The sequence below is a fragment of the Condylostylus longicornis genome, unplaced genomic scaffold (assembly GCF_029603195.1).
Source record: "Condylostylus longicornis isolate FDR11 unplaced genomic scaffold, ASM2960319v2 ptg000014l, whole genome shotgun sequence".
Classification (NCBI taxonomy): Eukaryota; Metazoa; Arthropoda; class Insecta; order Diptera; family Dolichopodidae; genus Condylostylus; species Condylostylus longicornis.
Genome location: NW_026577983.1, coordinates 2,038,209 through 2,063,752, shown reverse-complemented (window position 1 = coordinate 2,063,752; position 25,544 = coordinate 2,038,209). Strand labels below are relative to the sequence as shown.

Here is a 25,544-nt window from a genome sequence, read left to right as displayed (position 1 = left end):
CAAAAAATTGAAAATTTTTAAAATTTTGCACGACCCCCTACCTTGTCAAAAAATTGAAAATTTTTTAAAATTTTGCACGACCCCCTACCTTGTCAAAAAATTGAAAATTTTTAAAATTTTGCACGACCCCCTACCTTGTCAAAAAATTGAAAATTTTTAAAATTTTGCACGACCCCCTACCTTGTCAAAAAATTGAAATTTTTTAAAATTTTGCACGACCCCCTACCTTGTCAAAAAATCGAAAATTTTTTAAAATTTTGCACGACCCCCTACCTTGTCAAAAAATTGAAAATTTTTAAAATTTTGCACGACCCCCTACCTTGTCAAAAAATCGAAAATATTTTAAAATTTTGCACGACCCCCTACCTTGTCAAAAAATTGAAAATTTTTAAAATTTTGCACGACCCCCTATCTTGTCAAAAAATTGAAAATTTTTAAAATTTTGCACGACCCCCTACCTTGTCAAAAAATTGAAATTTTTTAAAATTTTGCACGACCCCCTACCTTGTCAAAAAATTGAAAATTTGTTAAAATTTTGCACGACCCCCTACCTGGGCAAAAAATTGAAAATTTGTTAAAATTTTGCACGACCCCCTACCTTGTCAAAAAATCGAAAATTTTTTAAAATTTTGCACGACCCCCTACCTTGTCAAAAAATTGAAAATTTTTAAAATTTTGCACGACCCCCTACCTTGTCAAAAAATCGAAAATTTTTTAAAATTTTGCACGACCCCCTACCTTGTCAAAAAATTGAAAATTTTTAAAATTTTGCACGACCCCCTACCTTGTCAAAAAATTGAAATTTTTTAAAATTTTGCACGACCCCCTACCTTGTCAAAAAATTGAAAATTTGTTAAAATTTTGCACGACCCCCTACCTTGTCAAAAAATTGAAAATTTTTAAAATTTTGCACGACCCCCTACCTTGTCAAAAAATCGAAAATATTTTAAAATTTTGCACGACCCCCTACCTTGTCAAAAAATTGAAAATTTTTAAAATTTTGCACGACCCCCTATCTTGTCAAAAAATTGAAAATTTTTAAAATTTTGCACGACCCCCTACCTTGTCAAAAAATTGAAATTTTTTAAAATTTTGCACGACCCCCTACCTTGTCAAAAAATTGAAAATTTGTTAAAATTTTGCACGACCCCCTACCTGGGCAAAAAATTGAAAATTTGTTAAAATTTTGCACGACCCCCTACCTTGTCAAAAAATCGAAAATTTTTAAAAATTTGCACGACCCCCTACCTTGTCAAAAAATTGAAAATTTTTAAAATTTTGCACGACCCCCTACCTTGTCAAAAAATCGAAAATTTTTTAAAATTTTGCACGACCCCCTACCTTGTCAAAAAATTGAAAATTTTTAAAATTTTGCACGACCCCCTACCTTGTCAAAAAATTGAAAATTTTTTAAAATTTTGCATGACCCCCTACCTTGTCAAAAAATTGAAAATTTTTAAAATTTTGCACGACCCCCTACCTTGTCAAAAAATTGAAAATTTTTTAAAATTTTGCACGACCCCCTACCTTGTCAAAAAATTGAAAATTTTTAAAATTTTGCACGACCCCCTACCTTGTCAAAAAATCGAAAATATTTTAAAATTTTGCACGACCCCCTACCTTGTCAAAAAATTGAAAATTTTTAAAATTTTGCACGACCCCCTACCTTGTCAAAAAATCGAAAATATTTTAAAATTTTGCACGACCCCCTACCTTGTCAAAAAATTGAAAATTTTTAAAATTTTGCACGACCCCCTACCTTGTCAAAAAATTGAAAATTTTTTAAAATTTTGCATGACCCCCTACCTTGTCAAAAAATTGAAAATTTTTTAAATTTTGCACGACCCCCTATCTTGTCAAAAAATTGAAAATTTTTAAAATTTTGCACGACCCCCTACCTTGTCAAAAAATTGAAATTTTTTAAAATTTTGCACGACCCCCTACCTTGTCAAAAAATTGAAAATTTTTTAAATTTTGCACGACCCCCTATCTTGTCAAAAAATTGAAAATTTTTAAAATTTTGCACGACCCCCTACCTTGTCAAAAAATTGAAATTTTTTAAAATTTTGCACGACCCCCTACCTTGTCAAAAAATCGAAAATTTTTTAAAATTTTGCACGACCCCCTACCTTGTCAAAAAATTGAAAATTTTTAAAATTTTGCACGACCCCCTACCTTGTCAAAAAATTGAAAATTTTTAAAATTTTGCACGACCCCCTACCTTGTCAAAAAATTGAAATTTTTTAAAATTTTGCACGACCCCCTACCTTGTCAAAAAATTGAAAATTTTTAAAATTTTGCACGACCCCCTACCTTGTCAAAAAATTGAAATTTTTTAAAATTTTGCACGACCCCCTACCTTGTCAAAAAATCGAAAATTTTTTAAAATTTTGCACGACCCCCTACCTGGTCAAAAAATTGAAAATTTTTTATAATTTTACACTTGAAATTTGGCGATAATTTTTTGTAAAGAATGAAATTTATAACTTATAGTTTCCAAAATTTCAAAATAACATTTTGGAACAATGTGTTGTAAGGACAATTATTTCTATTAATTATACTGTTATATAATATTCGATGCAAAAATATTTGTATATTAATTATTAAGGTTAAAAATATTTTATCAAGAAATTAAAATTTTACCAAAGTTATTACTTACTCTATTCCTCATTTTTGTTCACAATTATAATTTTAACAACCTCATTCACAATCATTCAAAAATTTTATAGATTTCAATATTTATTTATTAAAGTTATTACACAATGCATAAAATTTTTAAAATGTAATTCAAATTTTTTTTTAACTATTTTCGAAAAAAAAAACAAGTTTCGACGCATGTAAAATTAGCATACCACAAATTATAATTTAGCGAACAAAAATTTTTTTAATTATTAATTATATAGTTACAGCATATCTGTAAGTATGATGCTAGTATTATGTGGCATACTAACTTCAAATCAAACTAAAAACTTTTTAATAAATCCTACAATATAATCATAGTTTTATATTTTATATAATCTGCAAATTCAATAGCCAATTTTGTACAAATTTAAAACAAAAGAAAAAAATAAAAAATATTTTCTTAAAATTTTATATTTTATTATTTTGAGTCTAACAACAAACCTCGATGTCATCAATTTCATTTAATTGACATGAAGAATTAGGATCTTCATTCTGAAATATTAAATAATAAATTTTTACATTTTACTTTTGGGATTCAATCCATTTCTTTTTTTCATTTCTATTGAAATTTTGCAAAATAAAATAAAATTTCATGCTTTTCATGCACAAATTCCAAAACAAATCATTTCAATTGTGAAATTATTTTATTAAAAACTTATTTATGTATTTCATATTACGTGAATATTTTTATATAATTAAAATTTCTATGTAAATATATTATGTATTCAAATGAAGTGCCATATGTAAAAATAAATTCAAGAGACAGGATAAAAGAAAGTGTGCTTTTGATAAAATATTTGCTCAAATAATTAAAAATATATTTTCTCTTTTTATATGATTTATCTGTCTAAACTACAATATACTCGTACTATTATGTAAATGTAAGAGTTCTATAGAGAATATGAATAATAATGTAAATGCATTAGATGAAGATTATATTTAAATATGTATTACGTAGACACATATGTACATATGTATGTATAAAATGAGAATTTAAGAAGAAATTTTAAAATTAAGAAACCTGCCAACTTATGAATGTTGAAAAATTCTATGTTGAGAACATATCAAAAGAATTATTCATTTAAAATTGTATTTAAAAAATATCAAAGTCAAGTTATTAGAAGAGAAATAAAAATGGCAGTTGATTCTTTGTTATATGTATGATTGAAATTAAATAACATATGTGTTTTAAAATTCGAGAGAAATAAAGATTGCAGATATAATAATAGAAAAGTAAAATTTTATTGGAACATAAATGTTTTTTATGTTTAAAATGAGTTTATCAGGAAAATTGGCATCGAACGGGTATTATGAAGATATGTGTTGAATGAACATGCTTTAATTACAGAACTGTATAGCGTACGATTAAACAGTAAAAATGTGAAAGTTATTTCAAGTTTTAAAATTAACATAGATACGAAAAATTGTCGCGAGCATTATAAATGAAGTAACAAAAAATTGTAAGGGGCTTTGAATAAAGATTTGTATATTATCATTTATTTGCATGTTTTTTGTGAATTGTGAAGAAATGTTGATGTAATCAGCACATATCCGATCCCAATGTGTATTGTCAGGTTGTCAGAGGATTAGTAAGCTTATAGTTAACATAGCTAGAAAAATGTAAATTTGGATCTTAGTAGAGTTTCGCTTTGTGTTACCTAAATTCCCTGAAATGCTCACCAGTTGATTTCGGTAACAACCAGAACTGAAATATCATTTTTCAAGAAATTCCATCAATTCGTTCCGTAGATATGGTAAAAAATGTAAAATCGGCCCTCAGATCAGTTTCCGAGCTCTGATCTTTCCAACAAATTTATATGTTCATTGTTTTAATGCCAAGAATTGAAAAGAATTTAAAGTGCAGTTCCCGAAGCCTGATATATCCCAAAAGTTGATTAATCCGTGCCATCGTCGAAATAAACTCACATACAAAAATTCATGAAAATCTGTTCAGCCGGCCTTGAGATACACACGTCTCATTATACACATTTATTTTTACATATGGCACTTCACACAGATCGACAGGTTGCTAAAAATAGTTTATTTACACTGCCGTATCATGGAGAAGTGTGTTCCCACCGAAAACTCGATATGCAAAATTTTTTGCCATCACATAACCTACCTATTGTATACACAATGCGGTCGGTAACGAGATAGAAAAAGAAATGCTAATAAAAATATAAAGAAAACTAAAGTATTTAGTTTTTAAAATATAAGAATTTTGAAAGATTTTGATATTAAAGATACAAGTCCATATTAAAGCATAGGTGGTAAAATTAATAAAAATTTTTCCTTTTTTTTTGGAAAATCGAGATATTTAAGAAAATTTCTAACATTAAACTTAAAGGAACTTGATGGAAAATTGTGTTTTTGACAAATTCATTAACTCGTAAATTAACGGTTCCACTATTTGATTTTAAAGGTTAAGTCCAAAGAACCATTTTGAACTTATTTGTTTGATGCAATTTTTTAATTTGGTTTCCTAGACTGCCGCTAAAAGTTTGGAGAAAAATTGCAATTAATAACAATGGTTCCCCTATAAAACATGTAGGAAAAAATTTTAATAAATATGCAACGCGAATTTATTGAGAGCGGAGTAAAATTCAAAAGCGATCATATAAAATATATATCAAAATTAAGATTTTGATGAGTTTCGCAGCTTTGGTTCATGAATTAATTTGTAAAAAAATACTTGACATACAACATATATTTTTGAAGTTTTTTATGCAATGTCAAACTTAAAATTAATAATTTTTTTTCTTAAAAAAAAATACTTGTACGAGTATATGACGCATTTTCAATTTGTAATAATGAAATGTAAACAAGGTTACATATGTTTGAAATATCAAAAATTTATGATATAAAGTCCTCGAACTTATTTAACAAAATGGGCAAAATTTTACTCGAAAACTCAAAAACAAAAATTTTTAACTAAGCATATGCATATTTTGTGTGTTTACTTCCCTACATAATGATTATGTGTATCTGGATGTAAGATGTATTTTTATGAGAATTTATCTACGATGTACAAAAACATATCCAAATTTTATTGTATATGTATATGTATACTTTATTTTTCTTTACAAAATGTCATCCTTTTACTTTTAAGAAAATGTTTTTTTACACATTGTTTATTTGCAACAATTTGGAAAATTTCATTCATAAATTTTTACCGACCGTATTGTGTAAACAATAGGTAGGTTATGTGATGGCAACAAATTTTGCATATCGAGTTTTCGGTGGGAATGCACTTCTCCATAGTAGGGAAGTGTAAATAAACTATTTTTAGCAACCTGTCGGTCCGTCGGTCTGTCGGTCTGTCGGTCTGTTGGTCTATCGGTCTGTCGGTCTGTGTGTGCATGCGTGTATCTCAAGTTCTACTGAACCGATTTTGATGAAATTTTATATGTAAGTTTGTTTCCACCATGGCACGGATTGATCAACTTTTGGGATATATCAGGCCTCGGGAACTGCACTTTTTAGCGGGCCTGTTTTACATTTTTGAACATTTTGAAGAAAATATTCAACCGATTTACTTGAAATTTCATATATAAGCTTTTCTCGACCGTCCGCAAAAATTCCTAACTTTTGGAAGAAATCAGGCACCAGCAACTGGACGTTTACTACGGGCCAAATATACATTTTTGTGTATATAAAGGGAAATAATTGACCGATTTCATTGAAATTTAATATTTGAATTCCTCGTATTAAAACAATGAACATGTAAATTTTTTGGAAAGATCAGGGCTCGAACACTGATCTGCGGGCCGATTTTACATTTTCACCATATCTACGGAACGAATTGATGGAATTTCTTGAAATTTGATATTTGAGTTCTAGTTGTTACCGAAACTAACTGGCGAGCATTTCAGGGAATTCGGATAGCACAAAGCGAAACTCTACTAAGAGCCAAATTTACATTTTTCTAGGTATGTTAACTATAAGCTTACTAATGTCCTAAAAATTGGAAAGAAGTATTTAAAAGACATTTTTATAATATTCTGTAACCCTTTCACTTAACTAGGCAATATACAATGCGGTCGGTTATGTGCTGACCACATCAGATTTTTTTTTTGTTAAATTTTTTTTTGACTTGTTTCTTGAATAAATTTGTTTTATGAATAAGAAATAGTTTCGTAGTATACCTTTTGTATGCACAAATTTATTGAGGTGGAAAAAGAAAATATATCATTCCGCTTCACATAAATATTGTTTTAATAATTTATCAAACTAAACAAAAGTTTTTATGAATATTAAAATTTTGTGTATATAAAATGAGTTGTTTATTTTGGTTAATTAAATTTTAAATATATTCCTTTTGCTGACATTGCATTTCACAAGAGGAAGTTTCCAAATTTTACTCGAGGAGTTTTCGACGGAAATTCATTTTTGCGATAAAGAAATTTAAATAGTGATGTTTTAGCTGGATACCGTTCTCTATTTCTTTGTTATTGATTATTTCAATTGTGGTTGTGAACCAAGGCTCGAAAAGTATCGTACTTACACTAGGAGCCGATTTTAAATTTTAAATCATATTTTAAGAACTCGTTAAATTGTAGAAGTGTTTGTAAAACTTTTGGAGAAATCCAACTCCAAAAAGTAAATCAACCTCTATTTCAGAACTAAACTATTAAAGTTTACTGGTTTTAATAGAATTTGAAATTTTCTTTTTTGAAGTGAATTTTTATAATCTTGTGCGACATTTTCGGCAGTAATAAAAACCGATTCATTGAAATTTGTATTAATCACAAAATATACAATATACGAAGACGGTTTGTTGGGTATGTGCTGTTCACATCGGTTTTATATTATTCATATAAGAAGAAAATTACTTGAACAAAAATAGCTATACCTAAAGAGTTTGTGCAATAATTTTAATAAAAAATACAATTTATTTCATATTTTTTCAGAAGTAAGGTGGTAGGTCAACCAAATTTTATTGAAAGTATATTAAAACTCTGAAGACATTTGAATTTCCTGCAAAATTAGAACAATAAAATTTGGAATAGACAGTATTATTACTTGAAACATTTAAAATGTACGGATGTATATAAATTAATTTATTATAGATATATAAAGAAAGAAATCTTAATTAACAGGGACAGAGAGCATTAAAATATAATGGACACTGTTAAGCCAACAAAAATTTCATTTGTTACTTGGTTGTTTTTAAAAAATTTCCATACTAAATAAATAAATACTAAAATATGCACAAGATATACTTATACAATTTTAATTTATTCCTATTTATGTATGTGGTTGAATGAATTTTGTGAAACACTTAAATGCATGTAGTGTAAATTTTCCAGTTTTTTGTAAGTGCAAGAGGAAGATTATTAAAACCTTTTTTTTTTCTTAATTTATTCGTAAAATCAAAAAATATGAATTTTAATTAAATTTTATTTATTAAAATTAAAAAAAATATAATTTACAAAAAATACGTTTAAATTTAGTGTTAAATTTAAAAATGTGGAGCCCAAAAAAAAAATTCTTTAAAGCAGTTGTTTTTTAATAAAAATTAAAGAAACTTTTAAATAGAAATTATACAGAATTTAGAAAAAATAAAAGTAAAATATTAAATACAAAAGAATTTTAGGTAAGGAAAAGATTCAAATATAAAAGCAAAATTTTAATTTGAATATAAAGGAATTGACAGGCTAAAATGTCGAGCAAGAAGCAAAGCCTGGAGGTAAGTTATCAAATTAATGCAATAGTTTAATTTTTATATTCGAACTGAATCCGACGATTTACACTATTCAACGTGTTCTAAAATATTCACGCTTTATTTCATACACTTCATTTTATTTAAACTCTTTCTCCCTTTTTCATATACTCTCTCTATTTTGGAGTTTAAGAGAAAAAGACTCGTAAATGAAAAAACAAGGTTTTATCGCTTTAAATAGTATAAATCGCGGGAATGATTTACAAGATGATGACAAGAATATCGAAAGAATATAATTTTAGAAATGTAAGATTATTTTAGAAAACTAAGCTTCATGAAGCCAAAAATAGTTCATGCTTTTACAAAAATGATTTTAAATCGTAATTAATTTATAAAATATTCTATTTACTGCTATCTTAATTATCTATATCTAAGTTAATCTAATTTAATATGTGCGCAATAAAAATTTATGTTATGCATGTATATATAGAGAAGATGTTGTATATTAACTAAAGTATATTATATGATCCATATATAGATATCTAAAGTATAATACGATTCTAATATTATAATATCGAATAGCTTTATTCAATTTACCATATTTATTTAATTAAATATAATATATGCAATTTACTTGATAATAATTAGTTTCTTAGAAATACTACTATAATATAATAAAATTCATATATTAAATTTTCTATTAACGTATAATAATCATAATAATTTTCATTATAAATATTAAAAATAGCTATATAACATATACTTACCGTTCGATTTTCATTACTAATATTTTCCGCGCTTCTAGCTTTTCGGCATAAAACACTCTGTGAACCGTATCGTCGTAAAAATTCAATTGAATCAAAGCCACGACCTTCTGATGATACAAAAATTGCTGAATTTATACGACTTCTAGTGCAACGTTCCGCTATAGTAACTGATGGTTCTTCTTGTAGATAATGGAAGTGCTAAAAAAAGTATTCATATTAAAAAAAAAAAAACAAAGGTAAAAAAAAAGAAGAAAAGAGAAACGGACAAAAAAAATAAAAAAAAAATATAGAAAAATTAATTATGTTTGTATGTATGTATGTGCTCAAGACATATTTTGTCACATAAATGTATATGTGCTTATACTTATAATTGTAAAGTTAAATGTATATATTAATGATTAATATTTTAAATTTATGTTTAATACGTGCATAAGTGTGAATAATTTTAGAGAGAAAAGCATTTTCTATAGTGTTTTTTCTCAATTTTCGTTTGTGTTGTTTAATTTTTTAATTATTTATTTAATTATTTATTTTACATTTATGTTTGTTTTTTGCTTCATTTAAAAATTTCTATACATTTAAAGCAAAATGTGAAAAAAATTTAATCTACAAAATACAAACAAAAGCCAATGTTAATGTGTTCTTCCATTTTTTTTTGTTTCCATGAACTAGTAAAAATTATTGTTAATTTAAACTACATGTTAACCATTTAATAGTAAAAAATCAAAAAAAAAGTAATGAACATTTTTTTACTTTAAAAGCTAAAGGCAACAAATTTACAATAATTTTTAAAATTTTATAAAATAAAATTACTAAAAAAATTACAGTTAGAAGCAGAAGCAAAAAAAAATTAATTTTAGTAGTTTGAAATTGCTAAAGGGGTGAAAAAATGCAATTCAGTAAAAAAAAAGGATCAAAAAAGCATAATTTTAATAAAATATTCGAATTTATGGGATTCACAAAAATAAAAATGGCATTTAAGAATAAAAAAAAAAGGAGAAAATGTGCAGTTCTCTAACAAAACAAAAGAGTGAATTGCTAAGTAAAAAAAAAATTCACTGAGAAAAAAAAAGAATTGAGCAAGATCAAATTGCAATTTTGTGATAGTTATAATTTAATATTATGTTTTATTTAATAAAATCTAGGAATAAATTTAAAAAAAGGAAAAATTTCTAATAAAAATTCATAAATTCCTTTCTTTTTTTTACATATTCTGAAGTAAGCTGAAAATATTAAATAAAAAATTTTTTTTTTAGTGTACGTTATTGCAAAACTATAAAAAATAGGGAAGAAAACTCATTTTAGTTTTATTAAAAAATGAAATTTTTACAAATAATAAAAGAATCTTAGGAGGAAAAATCGTAGATTTTAAAAATTTAAGTTAAAATATTTCCAAGATTTCAGGGTATTAAGCAGATGGTTTTCGATTTGTGATGACAATATCCTTTGGCACGCTTTCGTTTTCTTATTATTATTTTTTTCTCGTTAGCCAACATGCTGATGAATAATATTTTTTTGGTTTTATTTGTTTTTTGTTAATTAACACTTAAATTTAATAAAATCAGAAATTTCATTCTATAAAATTTATTAATCATAATAAAAAATTCATTAAATTAAATTTGGTAATAAAAGAAATTTAAATTTTTATCTGGAATCTTTTTAATTAATTTAATTTTTTGTTGGTTTATAGCTCATTTTAAACTAATTTATTAATCTTAAAGATCTATTTTAAATATAGTATTAAAAATTTGTGTTTTTTATCCGCGGAATTTTATATTAAGGTTCAAAATTACTTAATTGTTATTATATAAAGTTCTCCCCAGCTTCTCTTGAATTGAACGAAAAACTTACTGAGACAAATTTCTATTTCTAATTAAATATAGATATCTTTCAACGTTTAATTGCACCTCATTTAATTGAGCAACCCGCTTAACTAAACTCCTGTTTTGGTATTGCCAGATCAAAATACGTGAATAGTTACAAAATAAGTTCCCCCCTTTAAATCCTCCTGGCAAATAAAAGTTGACAATTCACGTACGTTGGATTAAAATTAAAACATTTCAAAATTAAAAATCAATGGAATAATTGTTTATTACAATTTAAATTTGACCATGAGTATAATAGAACATGTTTACTATTGTCATATGAGTCACACATATTTCATTTTAATTAGAACGAGAACAAAATAGTTCTGACCTTATCAGGCTACTATTAAAGTTGTATGGTAGCTACCAGAAAGAGCCAAATTTATAATTTATAAATTATTTTTTAGAAGAAAATTTAACGAATTTTATCAAGCACACCGGCCCAACTAGTATATTTGCTTGTGTAAAATTTCACTATTACAGCTTTTATAGTTTCTGAGATATAGCCAAATAACTTTTGAAATTGTATGGCAGGTACCCGAAGGAGCCAAGCAATTTAAACGATTTTTATCAAACGCATTGGCTCTACTAATATATTCGTTTGTGTGAAATTTTAATATCGCAGCTTTTATAGTTTCTGAGATATAGCCAAATAAATTTTGAAGTTGTATGGCAGCTACCCGAACCTGTACCCCGATCATGTCCATTTTAAATAGGGTTCTGGAACTTACTACAATAAATCATTTGTGAAAATTTGGAACATACTTTCGTACGGGTATAAAAATGTGCAATGAAAAACTTAATTTATATTTACTATAAAAATAATTCCTAACAAATTATTTTCAATGTTGTAAACTAAAGAAGCTCAAATGTTGTTAAAAGATTTCCTTCATTCACAAAAGAATCTTGTTATATAAAATTTACTTTAAAACCGATTAATTTGGGCGACAGATCGACAGTATTTTACTAACACGGAAAAGCACATTTCTTAAATTTTAAATTAAACATGTGATTTTTGGTGTGATAAGCACCTTATCCAAGTTCTTAAATATTTTTACTTGAACTTTAGTTGCATTAGTACCATAATTTTCTGTTTTCACTGATTTTTTCTCTGTTAAACTTTTATTTTTCATTTAATGCCATAATATTTTATATAATATTAAATTATTCACAATAGTAGCAACAATTGCTAATATATATATATATGCTTGTTATATGTGCTTTTTTTTAAATTTTTTTCTTTGAAAATACGATTTGTTCGGTTCGGTTTGTATGTTCGGTTCAGTTTTTCAACGATATTAAACCCGTAAAATTTAAGCCATTAAATATCAAATACAAAGTTAATCAAATTTGATAGGTCGATTAAAAAATAAAATTTAAATTATTTTTCTGAGAAATAAGAATTACATAGATTTAAAGCGATTATGCTCTCTCTTCTATAGAAATTTTTTTATATTGAAAGGATCTTTGCTTTCATAAAAAGTTCTAATACTTTTTCTATTAATAAATAACTTTGATTATTATAGTACTAATTAAATATTTAAGGGTAATTTTGGTTTAATTTTGGATTAATGAATATTTTAAATTTATTTTAAAATAAAACATAATCAGTTTTATTAATGTAAAAAGTTTTAAAGTACATTTATGAGTGTAATTAAGAAAATAATTATTATTTTTTATCCCAACAAAAAAAAAAAAGTTTTTTTTTTGTATCTCATAATAATTAAAATTTACAAATTTAATGTGAAAATTAAAGAAAAAATTTCTCGTCAACTTCATTTTCCATTTAGCTATGTATCTACATTTATAATTTTATTACAAAAATTTTCTACTATTTTTGGAATATTATACTATGACTGGTTTATATATATGCGATATACGTACATATATAATTAAACAGATATACTTTATGTGTTATACCACTGCAGTATAAAGTTGGGATGTTTTTAATTAAATCAAAAAGAAAGTTTGTTAAAAATTTGTTTCCTTCCGATTCAATACGAAAGATTTAAACTTACTTTTTTAGGTATGAGGGTTGACACAAGTATGATGAATAGGAAACTTTAAAGTGCTAGGGGTATTTAATCCATTTAGTTCGAATTATTTTAAAAAAAGGGAAACTAAATGTTTTTATAATTAAAGTTGGAATGAAATATGCCCTCTTTTTTCGAAGCAAATTAGAAAAAAATTAACAAATGAAATAGAATAGAAGGAAAACTGGAAAATGGGAGCTGTGAGCCTTAAAAATTTAAGCGCGTTTTCAAGAAAAACCCGTTGTATTTTAACTAATTCTCTGATTACTGTTAATTAATAGGTTAATCTTCTTTATAAATTTTAATGGTTAATTTAGCATGTAAGAGTTCACATTTTGTATTTGGTAGGAAATATTTGAAATTAACAATATTTTCTTCACAAAATTACAAAAGCTGAATTTAATTGCAAACACAGCTGAGATAAAATTCAGAGCTGCACAAATCACATATTGGCGATATTTATAGTCCTTTCAAAGTATTTTCTTAAAATTTCTCTCTTAAAATAATAAAATTCCAGTAAAGTAAATGTAAAATGTAATTATATTACTTGATCCCGAACAGCAGTTAGTAACATTTTTCAGAAAACTATTCAATGGGTTCTTTTATTTTAAAAATTTTCATTTATTTAGAAACAAAAACAGAATATTTAATAAAAGTTTTTATACTTCACTCTATAAACACATTTTACATTGAATGCTGTAAATTTAATAACATTTTTCTTATAATCTCTGGATTTTATTCAAAATTTTCTTCTTATATTTTAAACAAACATAGAAAAGTTTTTTTTTCTCTTATTTTTTATGAGGATTTTTTTTTCAAAATCTTGGTTTTTATTCATTTAATATAAAGGGTATAGTAGAGTATAAGAGACAGCTTTTCATGAATAATATAAATTAAATATGTAGTTAGATGCACGTGTATACTTATATAAATATTACGTGCATCAGATACATATTAACGTTATCTAAGTAATATGTGCTTATGAACACTTTAAGGACAATACCTAGACATTTTATGAGAAATATTGCTGGGATTTCTTTATTCATTTCATAATAGATTTTAATTTTTTTTCTATACATTTAGTATTTTTTGTTATACTCTTAAAAATTTAATTTATTTTAAAACATGTACGGTACATTAGTTATAATGTATTCAAATCTTTATTTTACATTTATTTGATTAAAAAACTAGTTGCCGAAGAAAAAAAACTCGTTACATGAAAATATTAAAAGTGAAATAAAAAATTTACTATTCATAAATACACACCGGCCATATTTACATAGCAACGTATATATATGCATATGTTTCCATGTTGTAAGAGAGAAATTTAAAAATGTACAAAATAAACAAGAGAAACTACATATTCTCTTTAAACACATTTGTACATGGCACAAATGTAAAGCATGTTGTGTTTTTATTTGAAATTTTCAAATACACCTTTTCCAATTTTCCAATTTAAAAATCTCGTTACACGTTAATGAAAACAACAAGGACTCTATCTAAGCATGTAAAATATCAAAATTTTATTTTCATTCCGAATGCACCCCATACATTTGTGTTTATGAACAACTTTATATAATTGTTATACGATGAACTGTAATGGTAATTGGTAAGTATAAGAAATACGAAAAAAATTTTTTATTAAATTTTTCATATTGATTCATCGAAACTACAAAGGTAAAATAGAAACCGAATTTTTATATAATTACGAAAACCCTCTCTCTATATAGGCAATTTAAGTTTACACTTATAATTTAGTTACCTTAAAAAATATCAAAATTTTAAATAAAAATGCTAGTTTTGAACAATAGTGGAATATTAATGGTTAAGTTTAAAATTTTAGTATTTTATTGAAAAGAATTAGTTGTCTATAAAATCAATAAACAATGCATTAAGTTTGTTAGTAAAAATTTTGACAATAACTTAATTTTGAAAATGCATAGTTATCAGGTTATTTAAAAAAAAATTAGTAAAATATTTGTTAAAAATACAAACGGTTTAAATTAACTGCAAAAAAAAAGTTAAAAAATGAAAAAAAATTGCATATATTTAGGATGAAAACGTACTTTCTTTTATAGCTTTTGTTTTCGTTGGTCCTTTGTTAGCATAATTTATGTTCAAAATAGTTGAAACCACCGCTTAACTTATAGTAATTTTTCTAGTCTACTATTGTTTTCAAAAGCATAAGGGATTCCAAAAATATTTAATGCTTTACTCCAAATATATTTGACATTTTTCCGCAACTGAAAATTATTTTAATAAATATGCTTTGAATTTTATTAATTTAAGATATTCGGATGGGTGTTTCTTTTTTAAACTAACATAAAAAATTTAATGAAATTAAAATTTACATATATTGTGTGATTTATTAATTAATTTGTTAATTCCATAATATTGTTCAGAATTATCATTGGTAATGGAAATTAATTTGAATCTTTTGCTTTGCAGAAATTTTAGAAAATTCAAAAATTTAATTGCTATAGTAAATTATAAATCTTTTATTTAATGTTATTATTAATAAGTTGTCAACTTAATTGTTCACTAAATCTTTAACAATTAGTAAATTAGAAACCGTTTACATTCTAGTTTTTGGGATTTTAATAAAATTTGTACCACTTATTGTGGTATTTCGATATAATTTTCGTTTAAAATGTAAATTATTCCAATTAGTTCAACAAGTATTTGATTATTACGCCATACTATGCTAATAAAAAAATAGTTCTGTAATTAACTCATGTATATCTGCTTCTAACATTTCGATAGCGTATTTCTTCGAATAAAAAGCTAAATTACATTAATTAAGAGCACTAAGAATACTGGACTAAGAATACAAGATATTTTTTAAGAAATATTAAGATTGATTGTATTTTTTTTTAAATAATATAAATTAATTGATTAAATGAAAACTATGTTGAAAAAATAAAAAGAGAAAATGTTACTCGATTACGTATATAGGATTTAATTAAATATAGGTACTTTAATTTGAAATAATCAAGTTATGCGGGATTGGTACGGAAAAACTATAATATTTGTAAATGTTTCTGAACTTAAATATTTATTGTACTTTTTCTTTATTTGTTAGACATTATTAAAATTAATAAATTTAAAATCAAATTGGGGTCATAATTTCAATAATTTCTTTTGGATAAACTAATATAATTAATTAATAATAATAAGAATAGATTTGGTGTCCCAACTGTTGGGGAAGTGAACCATTGTACGAATATGAAAGTTCGCTAAAACTATGAGTATCATTACCACAAAGTAGAAATCTTGTGTAAATTTTGATAATCAATGACGAAAGTAACATATAAACTATGTGCGACAGCCAAGCGATTACCATCAGGAGGCGTTGTTGTTTCGGAAATAATTTCTTAGGTATTGAGTTAAAATTTGAGATTAGAATAATGTAGATGGTTGATATAGAGGACAAGATAAGGTATATGCAGTTCAAGGGAAGAATTGTTTCTTCCTCATATGTGCTATTATTAAATCTAGATCGATAGATTAGATAGATTAATGCTCCGAGAATAGATTTCGGAAATTGTGTACAGGTGATATAGTTTTATATAGGATTATATATAGTAAAAGCATTACATTTTGTTACATTTTGTTTTGGGAGTTGAAAAAAAATCTGTTGCGTCAGCTTGATTTTACTTTAACGCAACATTAAACTTACTTTAATAATCTTTAATTTAACATTGGAATTAAATTAAAAAATTTATTCTTGATTACATTTCAAAAAATTTCAAGGAATTTTCTAAATAAGCAGTGTATGTACTGCAAAACTATTCGTTGGAGTTAATGCAATTAGTTTACAAAAAATTAAATTTAATAAATTCAAGAACTTGTTAACAGCATACGATGAAGGTTTACACTTCTTAAATGCTAGAAAAACCTTTGAAAATAATAACATATTTAATTTTATAATAAAAAAGATCTTCAAAATTTAATTTTCGTATAAATTGTAGCATATTTTTATTGTTTAAAATCTTTTAAATTTTTTATATAATATACTTAAACACTTTAATTAAAGCAAAAAAAATACTAGGGTGAAAATTTGAATTTGCCACAGGGTTAATAAGGTGGTGGTATTTGTTTTGGAATATAGAACCTTGTAATATTTAACTTAAGTACTTTGAATATTTAATTAAATATTTTCTCTATTTAAGACATATTTAAATCTCAAAATAAAATGTGAATTATGATTTTCTCTTTTCACTTGTAATAGTCATAAAAAATTAAACTTACACCCATTTAATTAAGAGAATTAACTAAGTTCAGAATGTAGACAATTTTGTCTATTTGATATTGAGAATTAATAAATAAGAAATAAGAAATTGATTTTTGCGAGTGGGAAAAATTAGGAAATTTAAAAACAGATTCAAAAGATAAAATTTGGGAAGATTATATCGAAAATTTTAATATTTGCGAAATTATTACTGAAAGCCGATTTCTTTTCGGAAAAATTTAGAATAAATTCAATAAGAAATTAAAATAACAGAAATATTGAAATTTCTTAAAATGACCCTCAAAATGAATCAAAAATATTTTATGTTACTTTGTGTAGAGAATTTATAAAAAGGAGGAAGAAAGGAGGATCAAAATATTTCGTTGATTGCAAAATATTTCGTTGTTTGTTTGTTGATTTTCTTTACTTTTTAATTCAATTTTTTTTTTATTATTTTATTTTCTATTTTTAAGCAGTAAAAGGTCTTTTAAGGTTACTCTCTTCATATACCATAAGAATACTTCGATCTGGACTGGTATTTTTTTCGCGCTTCAGTCATTTTAAATATTCATTCACATTGCATATTAATTTCTTTGAACATCCGTCTATCTCTATGTTTTCTGAGTTTTATATTAATTTTAAGTATATATGTAAATGTAGATATATGTATATCAATTCTGAATACTTTTTGTAAAAATTTTAAAGTGGCGGATCCTTTATTTTGAATGTTCTTTTTATTATTTTATAAAGTTATCAAGCGATTAAATATTTTTTGTTATTATGAATTTTTGTTTTTTTAATATTTTTTATACATAGAATATAAATAGAATTTTAAGGAAGCAAGAGTTGCTTAAAAAGTAATACCGGAACTTCAAGCATATGCGATAATTTGTTTACAAAGTATAACAGTAAACGTTGTGTATGTGTATGTATATAAGATTTCTATAGGATGCTTTGTAAAAAAAGAAATTGACTGGTTGTAAAAATGAAAAGTAACTGAAAGAGTGCCTGTAAATTTTGGAAATAATCAACTACTTTTGATAATTTTAATTTTTTAAATTTCTTAATTGTTATTGGAAAAAAAAATTTTGGATTAAAAATTTTTTAAAAAAATAAATCGGCTTATACTGTAGCCACTTGAGCTATTTTCTTAAATTTTTGTTTACTAAGAAGCAAACTAGTCTATAAGTAAATTTTCAACTTTAGCACGATCAAGAAGTTTCGTAACAAAAATTGCTATAATATATATATGAAGTAATATTTCTATATGTTTCTGGGTCCTTGAATAATTGATTTTTTGAATAAACCGTAACTTAACATAACTTTTGAACAGAATCATAAAATAAGGCACAAATTCAACTGCAACAAACATCGACCTTCGATCATAACTAAAAAAAGCAGCAATTTCATAATTGGAAATTCGAAACCGGAACATCTTTTACGGTTATATATTATAACTTATATACCAAGTTAAATAAAGTATTAATAAATAATTTTTAATGCTTTTTCTGTGTTTTTAATATACAGGAGTTTGTATGTTTGTATTAATATGGAGTTTGTATGTGTGTCTGTGTGAAATTGCAAGGAAATTTTAGATTTAATTTTATTTTTTTCTTTCAACAATATTTTTTGTTTTTTTTTTGTAGAAATTTCATTATAATTTAAATTTTTATAGAAATAAAAATAAGAAATTCATTAATTTTTTGTTTTAAAAATTTAAATGTTTTTTTTTTGGTAAGGAAAATTTGGAATGTTTTAATAATTAAAATGAATTCATATGAAATCTTTAGAGTTGCTTTAAATTTTAAATATTTGAAATATTTTTTTAACAATTTCATTTTATTGTTTTAATTTATTTTTTTTTAATAACGATTAAAAGTAATTTTTAGTCGAATTTCTGGTTTTGGTATTGTGATAATTCCGCGTTGAAGAATAAGAATGGAATTTGGTAGCGATTTTGCTACCAAATTCCAAAGTCAGGTCTTTCAGACGACAGTGGTGGAAATAAGTGATGTTTTACCTGTTATGGCACAGACGGCGATAAAGGTATTGAAAGCAGAGGCGACTAATTTCAGATTGAACAAAAACGGTTCGAGATGACGAAACAGTTCGAAATTGACCTGATTTAGGGTCCGGGACGGCTCTTGAGGCACTAACTAGATCGGAGAAGTAACAGGAGTGATAGCGGAGCATTGTCTTGAATTAGCGTACAGATCAGGGGAATGGCCGTCCGACGAACCGTTAATACGTGTAACCAAATGAGTTTGTACGCTTGTATTGTACGCTTCATGTATTGAATTCGTAAAAATTTAGATAAGAACGATAGATAGCAAAAAAACATTTTCGGACTTTTATTCTAGATTCGAATGTTGTGCTGCCAAAATAGTTTTAATTGCAAATTTTTAGAATAAATGTCGTTAAATTTTAAAATAATTTAATTTCTGTTTAAATAATTCAATAATAATTTCAAGAATACTTACTATTTTATTTTACAACTTGTGCACATAATTATTAAATATTTTATATTTTTATCATAATTTTTTTAATTTAAAATATGTGAAAAAAAAATTGGACACATGCTCTTGAGCAAAATATTTTTCTTCTTGAATAATTTCTAATTTTAAAAATTTAAAATTGAGGGAACTAAATATTTTATGTATATATATATTTCTAAAAATTACACACATACATTCTTATTTTTCTAAATTTTGTGTAATGTGCCTAAAATTTGGGGGATTTTTTTATATTAATAAAAAATATTTATACTACAAGTATATTGGGATGGAAAATATTTACATGCATTAATTTGTATATAAAGCAAGCCGAAGCGAAAGTGAATGCAATCCTAATTAATTTTTTCTTTTTTTTTTTCTTCTGTTGGAAAAATAAATTTTTTAAAGACTCAATTTTGCGCTACTTATATAAAGTATAGTTTAACGAAATCATATATAAAGCTTTTCAATAAAAGAAACTCAGAAGTTTTGTTGTTTTTTTTTTATTGCGGAAAATATTTAATTTTTGTTTTATAATTTAAATGCAATATGGTTGCAGCTACTGTATATATTTTTGTATTACGTTAATTTCAGTGTTATAAATTCCAATGTTATAAATTTGTTTTGTATATAATATGCAAAAAAATATTGAGAAAATTTTCTATAAAAATTTAGCGTGCTCCGGTTTTTTTTTTTTATCAACTTACACTTAATTTAGGTTTGGAAGGAGAAACTATGGTTCCAGTATCGCTTCCTTCAAACTGAAATGAAAGATGAAAATTTTGGTTTTTTTTTTTTGTTTTTGTTTTTACTTGATTTTCTTCTGGATTTTTCATTTTTTAATGCATAGTTTTTAATTTTAAAATTTTATACAAACTATTTAAGCACAAAAATTTAAATTTTAATGTATAATACACAAGAACATAGGCGTTTTCTATAAAATGAAGAAAAAAAAAATTTTTTTCATCTAAAATTTTCAACTAATTTTGAAGAAAAAAAAAAAAGGAAAATATTTTATAAATTTTTTTGTTTTTCCTTTGAATTTCGCTGTTCTATGATAATATCAGTGTGCGTTTACTTGGTAGTTCAATATTTTATATATGAGTTTAAATAGAAAGAATAAAATTAAATATGTTTTTTCGAAAAAAAAGGTTCTAAAATAATTCTTGTTATTTACAAAGTCATATGATTGTCTTTTAATTAATATTTTGTGGAACTATGAAAATGTTGTCAAATTGAATGTTTGTAAGGTCATGCGAAGTATTTTACAGTGCAATATTTTATGTTTTAAAGTTTATATCAATTGAATTAAGGTGTAATTATATTAAACACGTTGAATTTTGTTGTTGCGAAGTTTTTGATTCAAAAACATTTGATTTTTTGTTTGCAAAGTTTTTGATTCAAATTTCAAAGTCTGTGTAATTAAACAAAAAAATTTTTTTAGTTCTCCACAAGTTTAAAATTCAAATCAATTTAATGTTATCGCATTCTATAACAGAAACTCCTTCAACCCTTTACATCCTGCTTTAATCGGATCTTCATTTTAATGATTTTATTAATAGAAAGAGAACAAAGCGATATTATAAAAATATAGCGCCCCATTGAGGAAAAGAAAAATTTTAGTCATAGTTGTGGTAATTACACTTTCTCGAAGCAAATCGATTCGGAATTAAGAAATAAATGTAAATTTTCATCTATTTTTGTTCTATTATGTTGGATTTGATTCTTCTTAATTCATTTTGATATATAGAAAACTGGATTTAAACATTTTTCAACTAATTCTAACAATTTCCCAACATTTTGAATTAAATTTGTGTGCAATTAATGTCGTAATTTTTATGTGATTATTAAGTTAAACACATTATTTTGAGAATGTTAACAATTTGTGCATAGTGTTCTGTATAAATGTTTTAAAATTATAATTAACTTAAATATGTTTATGTGTTATACTAGTTATAATAGTTAATAAACATGAATGAAATGACGTGTCCGTTAGCCATTATGCCATAATTTTTAATATATAATTTTGTTTTAATTGTATCGGATTGAAATGAGACTAGTTTTCTAAAAATTCATCAAGTACAAAAAAAAGCCAAAGAGGACATAATATTCTCTATTATCAGAACGAACTAAGCGAAGCTTTTCAATATAAAGTAGGAAAAAGTGACAATTATCTGTCTTTATTTTTTATATTGAAGTTCGGGAGAATTTGCAGTAATCTTGAAAATTTTTAAGTGATAGTTTGATTTTTTTGTTACTTTAAAACTCGTGTTTTAATTGATTCAGTTTGTTATTACATAATGCTTTTCTACTATAACTGTTTAGTTAAAAATAAATGCCAATATACAATATATGGAAAATTTTCTGCGTAATTAAAATAGATTTTAAAGAACTCAGTTTGAAAAAGTGATAATGAAATTAACAAGAAATCTTGCTGTTTAATTAAATATGGAACGATCGCAAGGTGCTATAAAATAATTTAAAATATTGAAAACTACTACATATTAAAAATTAATTTTCTTTGTAAATCTGATAGGTATATAGGGTAAAATTGCGAGATAGCGATGATTAATAAAATTAATTGCATATGGTTGCATTTGTTGATTAGTGTTTTTTTTCCGAACTTAATTTTAAAATGAATAAAATTTGAATATGGTTCATATTGAATATGATTTATGAATGTACAAAATTTCTTTATGTTGATTTTAATTTACAAAAACAAAACATAATATAGGTATGTAAAAACATTAAAATTACAAATTTTGCGCAAGAATCTAAAACTTTTACTGTTAACTAATTGAAAACGTTTAAAATGTCCAAACAAAAATTTATACAAACATGTATATAATGTATACATGTATATATATTTTTTTATAGAAAAATATATTTAATTTAGAATTTTAATTTAGAACTAAACGACGATTTTCATTATTGAAAAAATAATGAATAGTTAAAAATTTCATGCAAGTGCATTGAATATAGGAATGAGTTTTGCGATTAAAATACAATTCATACTAAAAATAGGGGAATAAATTAATTTTTTATTTAAATTTTTTTTTTTAATTTTAGAAGATAATATTTTGATTTACGAGAAACAAAACAAAGGGTTTTTACAATATTCTCAAAATATGTTGTATGATTTTATCATAAACTTCATGAAAAATATCAAAAGAATGAAAAAAAATTGCTTTTGAAACTTACGGAAAATTTATCCCATTTAGAATTAAAATTAATTATTTATATGATCTTAGATTCCCCAAATTAGATAGCAGTTATTATATATTATTTTATATTGTATATGTGTGTTTTTTAGTGTGTGTATTTAAATTAAAAATTAAAAAAATTTAAGCAGATAATTTTCTTTTAAAGCATAATTCTTTATATTAAATCCAAACTGATCGTTGGTATGATAGTCGTCGTCTATAAATAAAAATATTAAAATAGAAAAAAAATAAATGTTAAAATATTTATTAAATTTTCCTACATATAGAAGATATTTAGAATATAATCGTTGTGATGGCAAATGATTAGGAGAACATATGATAAGAAAATAATGTTCATTATTAATGAAATTAAATTTATATATATAATATATATATATATATATATATTAAAGGAACTTATATTAATATTATTGTAGGAATGGAAAATGCTTCAAAATAATTTAAAGGACTTTATAAAATACTGATAAAAGTAATTAAAGGATAATTGAAAAACGAAAGGTTCTTGCAATTTGTTTTCAGAATAAACTACAATAGTGTAAATCACATGAAAAAGAAATAGAAAATTAATTAACCTTTAAACGTTTTTGATATGTCAACAAATTAAATAGAACAATAAAAAAGGTTTAAAATTTATTCAATTTTGAAAAGTTTTTGTGAATTTTAAATATTTGTCTAATATATATTGTTTAATATTTCAAAATTAATAAGATTTTTTCTCATCTTAAGCCAATATATTTTAAATGTGTGTTTATATTTTAAAAAAATAAGTTAAAGGGTACTCTAACAAGAAATATTTGTATAAAGTGTATACTTGTCGGTTTATATCGCCATGAACATACACATAGTCGCAAAATACTCTTATTTTATTCCAATTAATTCGTATAAAAGTGTATTAAATTGTCATGCATTTTGAGTTAGTTTCGTATAAAAATTTTGTATAATAATTATGTATAACAGTTTGTATAACAGTTTGTATAACAGTCTGTATAACAGTTTGTATAACAGTTATGTAGAATTATTACATAACAGTTATGTACGATTTTAATTCAATATTTAAGTAATATTTTTGTTTCTTTAAATTAATTTATTAAAATAAATAGATAATTATGTACGTATTGTTTGGATTAAGTTTAAGCTATGCCCTGAAGTAGCTGAGTAGTTATTTATTTATTTAAGTAATAATTTTTTTACAATTTTTAATATTATGTTCCTTTTGTGTAATAATCTTTTTATCAAGTTCGAAATTAATTCTTATACTTTTTCAAAATTTTATATTTTATCAAACTAAATTTGAATTTATAAAATATTAATTTCGACTTGACTAAAAAGACCTTTAGAGTGCGGATAGGGAAGATTAAATTTATACAATAAGTGAAGATAATTTTAGAGAGCGAGAAATTATTGGTAAGTATTTAAAACGGTAATTTTTCCAAACAATTTGTAATACTATCATTTTTTATCAAAAATTCTTTATACATTATTTTATATTCGAATAAGATTTTACTAAGTTTTACATTTTATTATTATTGTTTCCTATATAGCTATATATTTTAAGAAATAATTATACACATAATAAATTTCCATACTATCCTGTAAATTAAAATATTTATTAAAAAAAAAATATTTTACAACTTTATATCAAATTTCTAAATAGATTTTTTCCATAATTAAATTATATAAATTAATTAAATTAGTGCAATTCAACTTTTTATTTATAATTATAAATAAATAGTGTATAGGTGTAAAAAAATATTGCTTGTATAAATTCAAGTGAAACGTTGTGAGAATTTAATTTTAATTTTATCGGTGAAAATATTTCAACTTTATAATAATTTGCTTTTTTCATAATTAATAACGTTGCGTTGTGCACAAAGTGCTCTAAGTATATACTTAAGTGCTGTTTAAAACTTAATATAATATTAACATTTCAAAATATTTTTAAATTTATTTTATATAATCATTATTTTCTTTTGTATTGATTATTGGCATGTGAAATTGCATGTCTGATAAACAAAAATTGTACTAGAGAAACAGAAAAAACTGAATTAATTGGTATAAAAATTTTTTTTTATTGAAATCGATTTCTCACAGGTTAAGTTAAGCCGGTTGTATAGTACCGTCGGATTTCACACCTTCATTCGAACCATAAAATATAAAAAAAAATGTATTCAGTTTTTTTGACCTATCAATTCAATTTTTCTCTTCTCCATTACATTTTTTCTCTATAACAGATATGATATTTCATGGGCTAATGGTCAATACGTATTATCGAAAGTATATTGTATATTTGGCTATTATTGTATTAATTTTTATTAATTGTATAACACATTTTTTCACAGAGTACCAATATTGGCATAGAATTTATGATTGTATCGAACAAAATTGCTTGAGAAATCTATATTGAAGTCTTTAGAAGCATATTTGATCCAATTGTGTACTGGTAATGATACATACTGCGAAAAAATGGAATAATATACTTAAATTGGCTCTTCAATGTCGTAATAAAAAATATTCAAAAGTATATTATATCATATATATATATATATAATGACTTTTTACATTTAGATTATGAAAACATAGCTCTTTGC

At 24.3% G+C, this 25,544-nt stretch overlaps 1 protein-coding gene across 9 annotated transcripts in view; it reads right to left on the bottom strand.

Annotated features, from left to right (window-relative positions):
* LOC129605778 (uncharacterized) overlaps nucleotides 1-25,544 on the bottom strand; it is a 160,869-nt gene that overhangs the window by 48,660 nt on the left and 86,665 nt on the right. For 6 of the 9 annotated variants that reach the window (XM_055515708.1, XM_055515709.1, XM_055515715.1 and 3 more), the window contains 3 exons: nucleotides 20,440-20,493; nucleotides 9,112-9,309; nucleotides 3,124-3,174 (listed from right to left, as the gene is read on the bottom strand). In XM_055515708.1, coding sequence (XP_055371683.1) covers nucleotides 3,124-3,174; nucleotides 9,112-9,309; nucleotides 20,440-20,493 — 303 coding nt within the window. The remainder of the gene's footprint in view (nucleotides 1-3,123; nucleotides 3,175-9,111; nucleotides 9,310-20,439; nucleotides 20,494-25,544) is intronic. The other 3 variants (XM_055515712.1, XM_055515713.1, XM_055515707.1) reach the window with 2 other exon arrangements.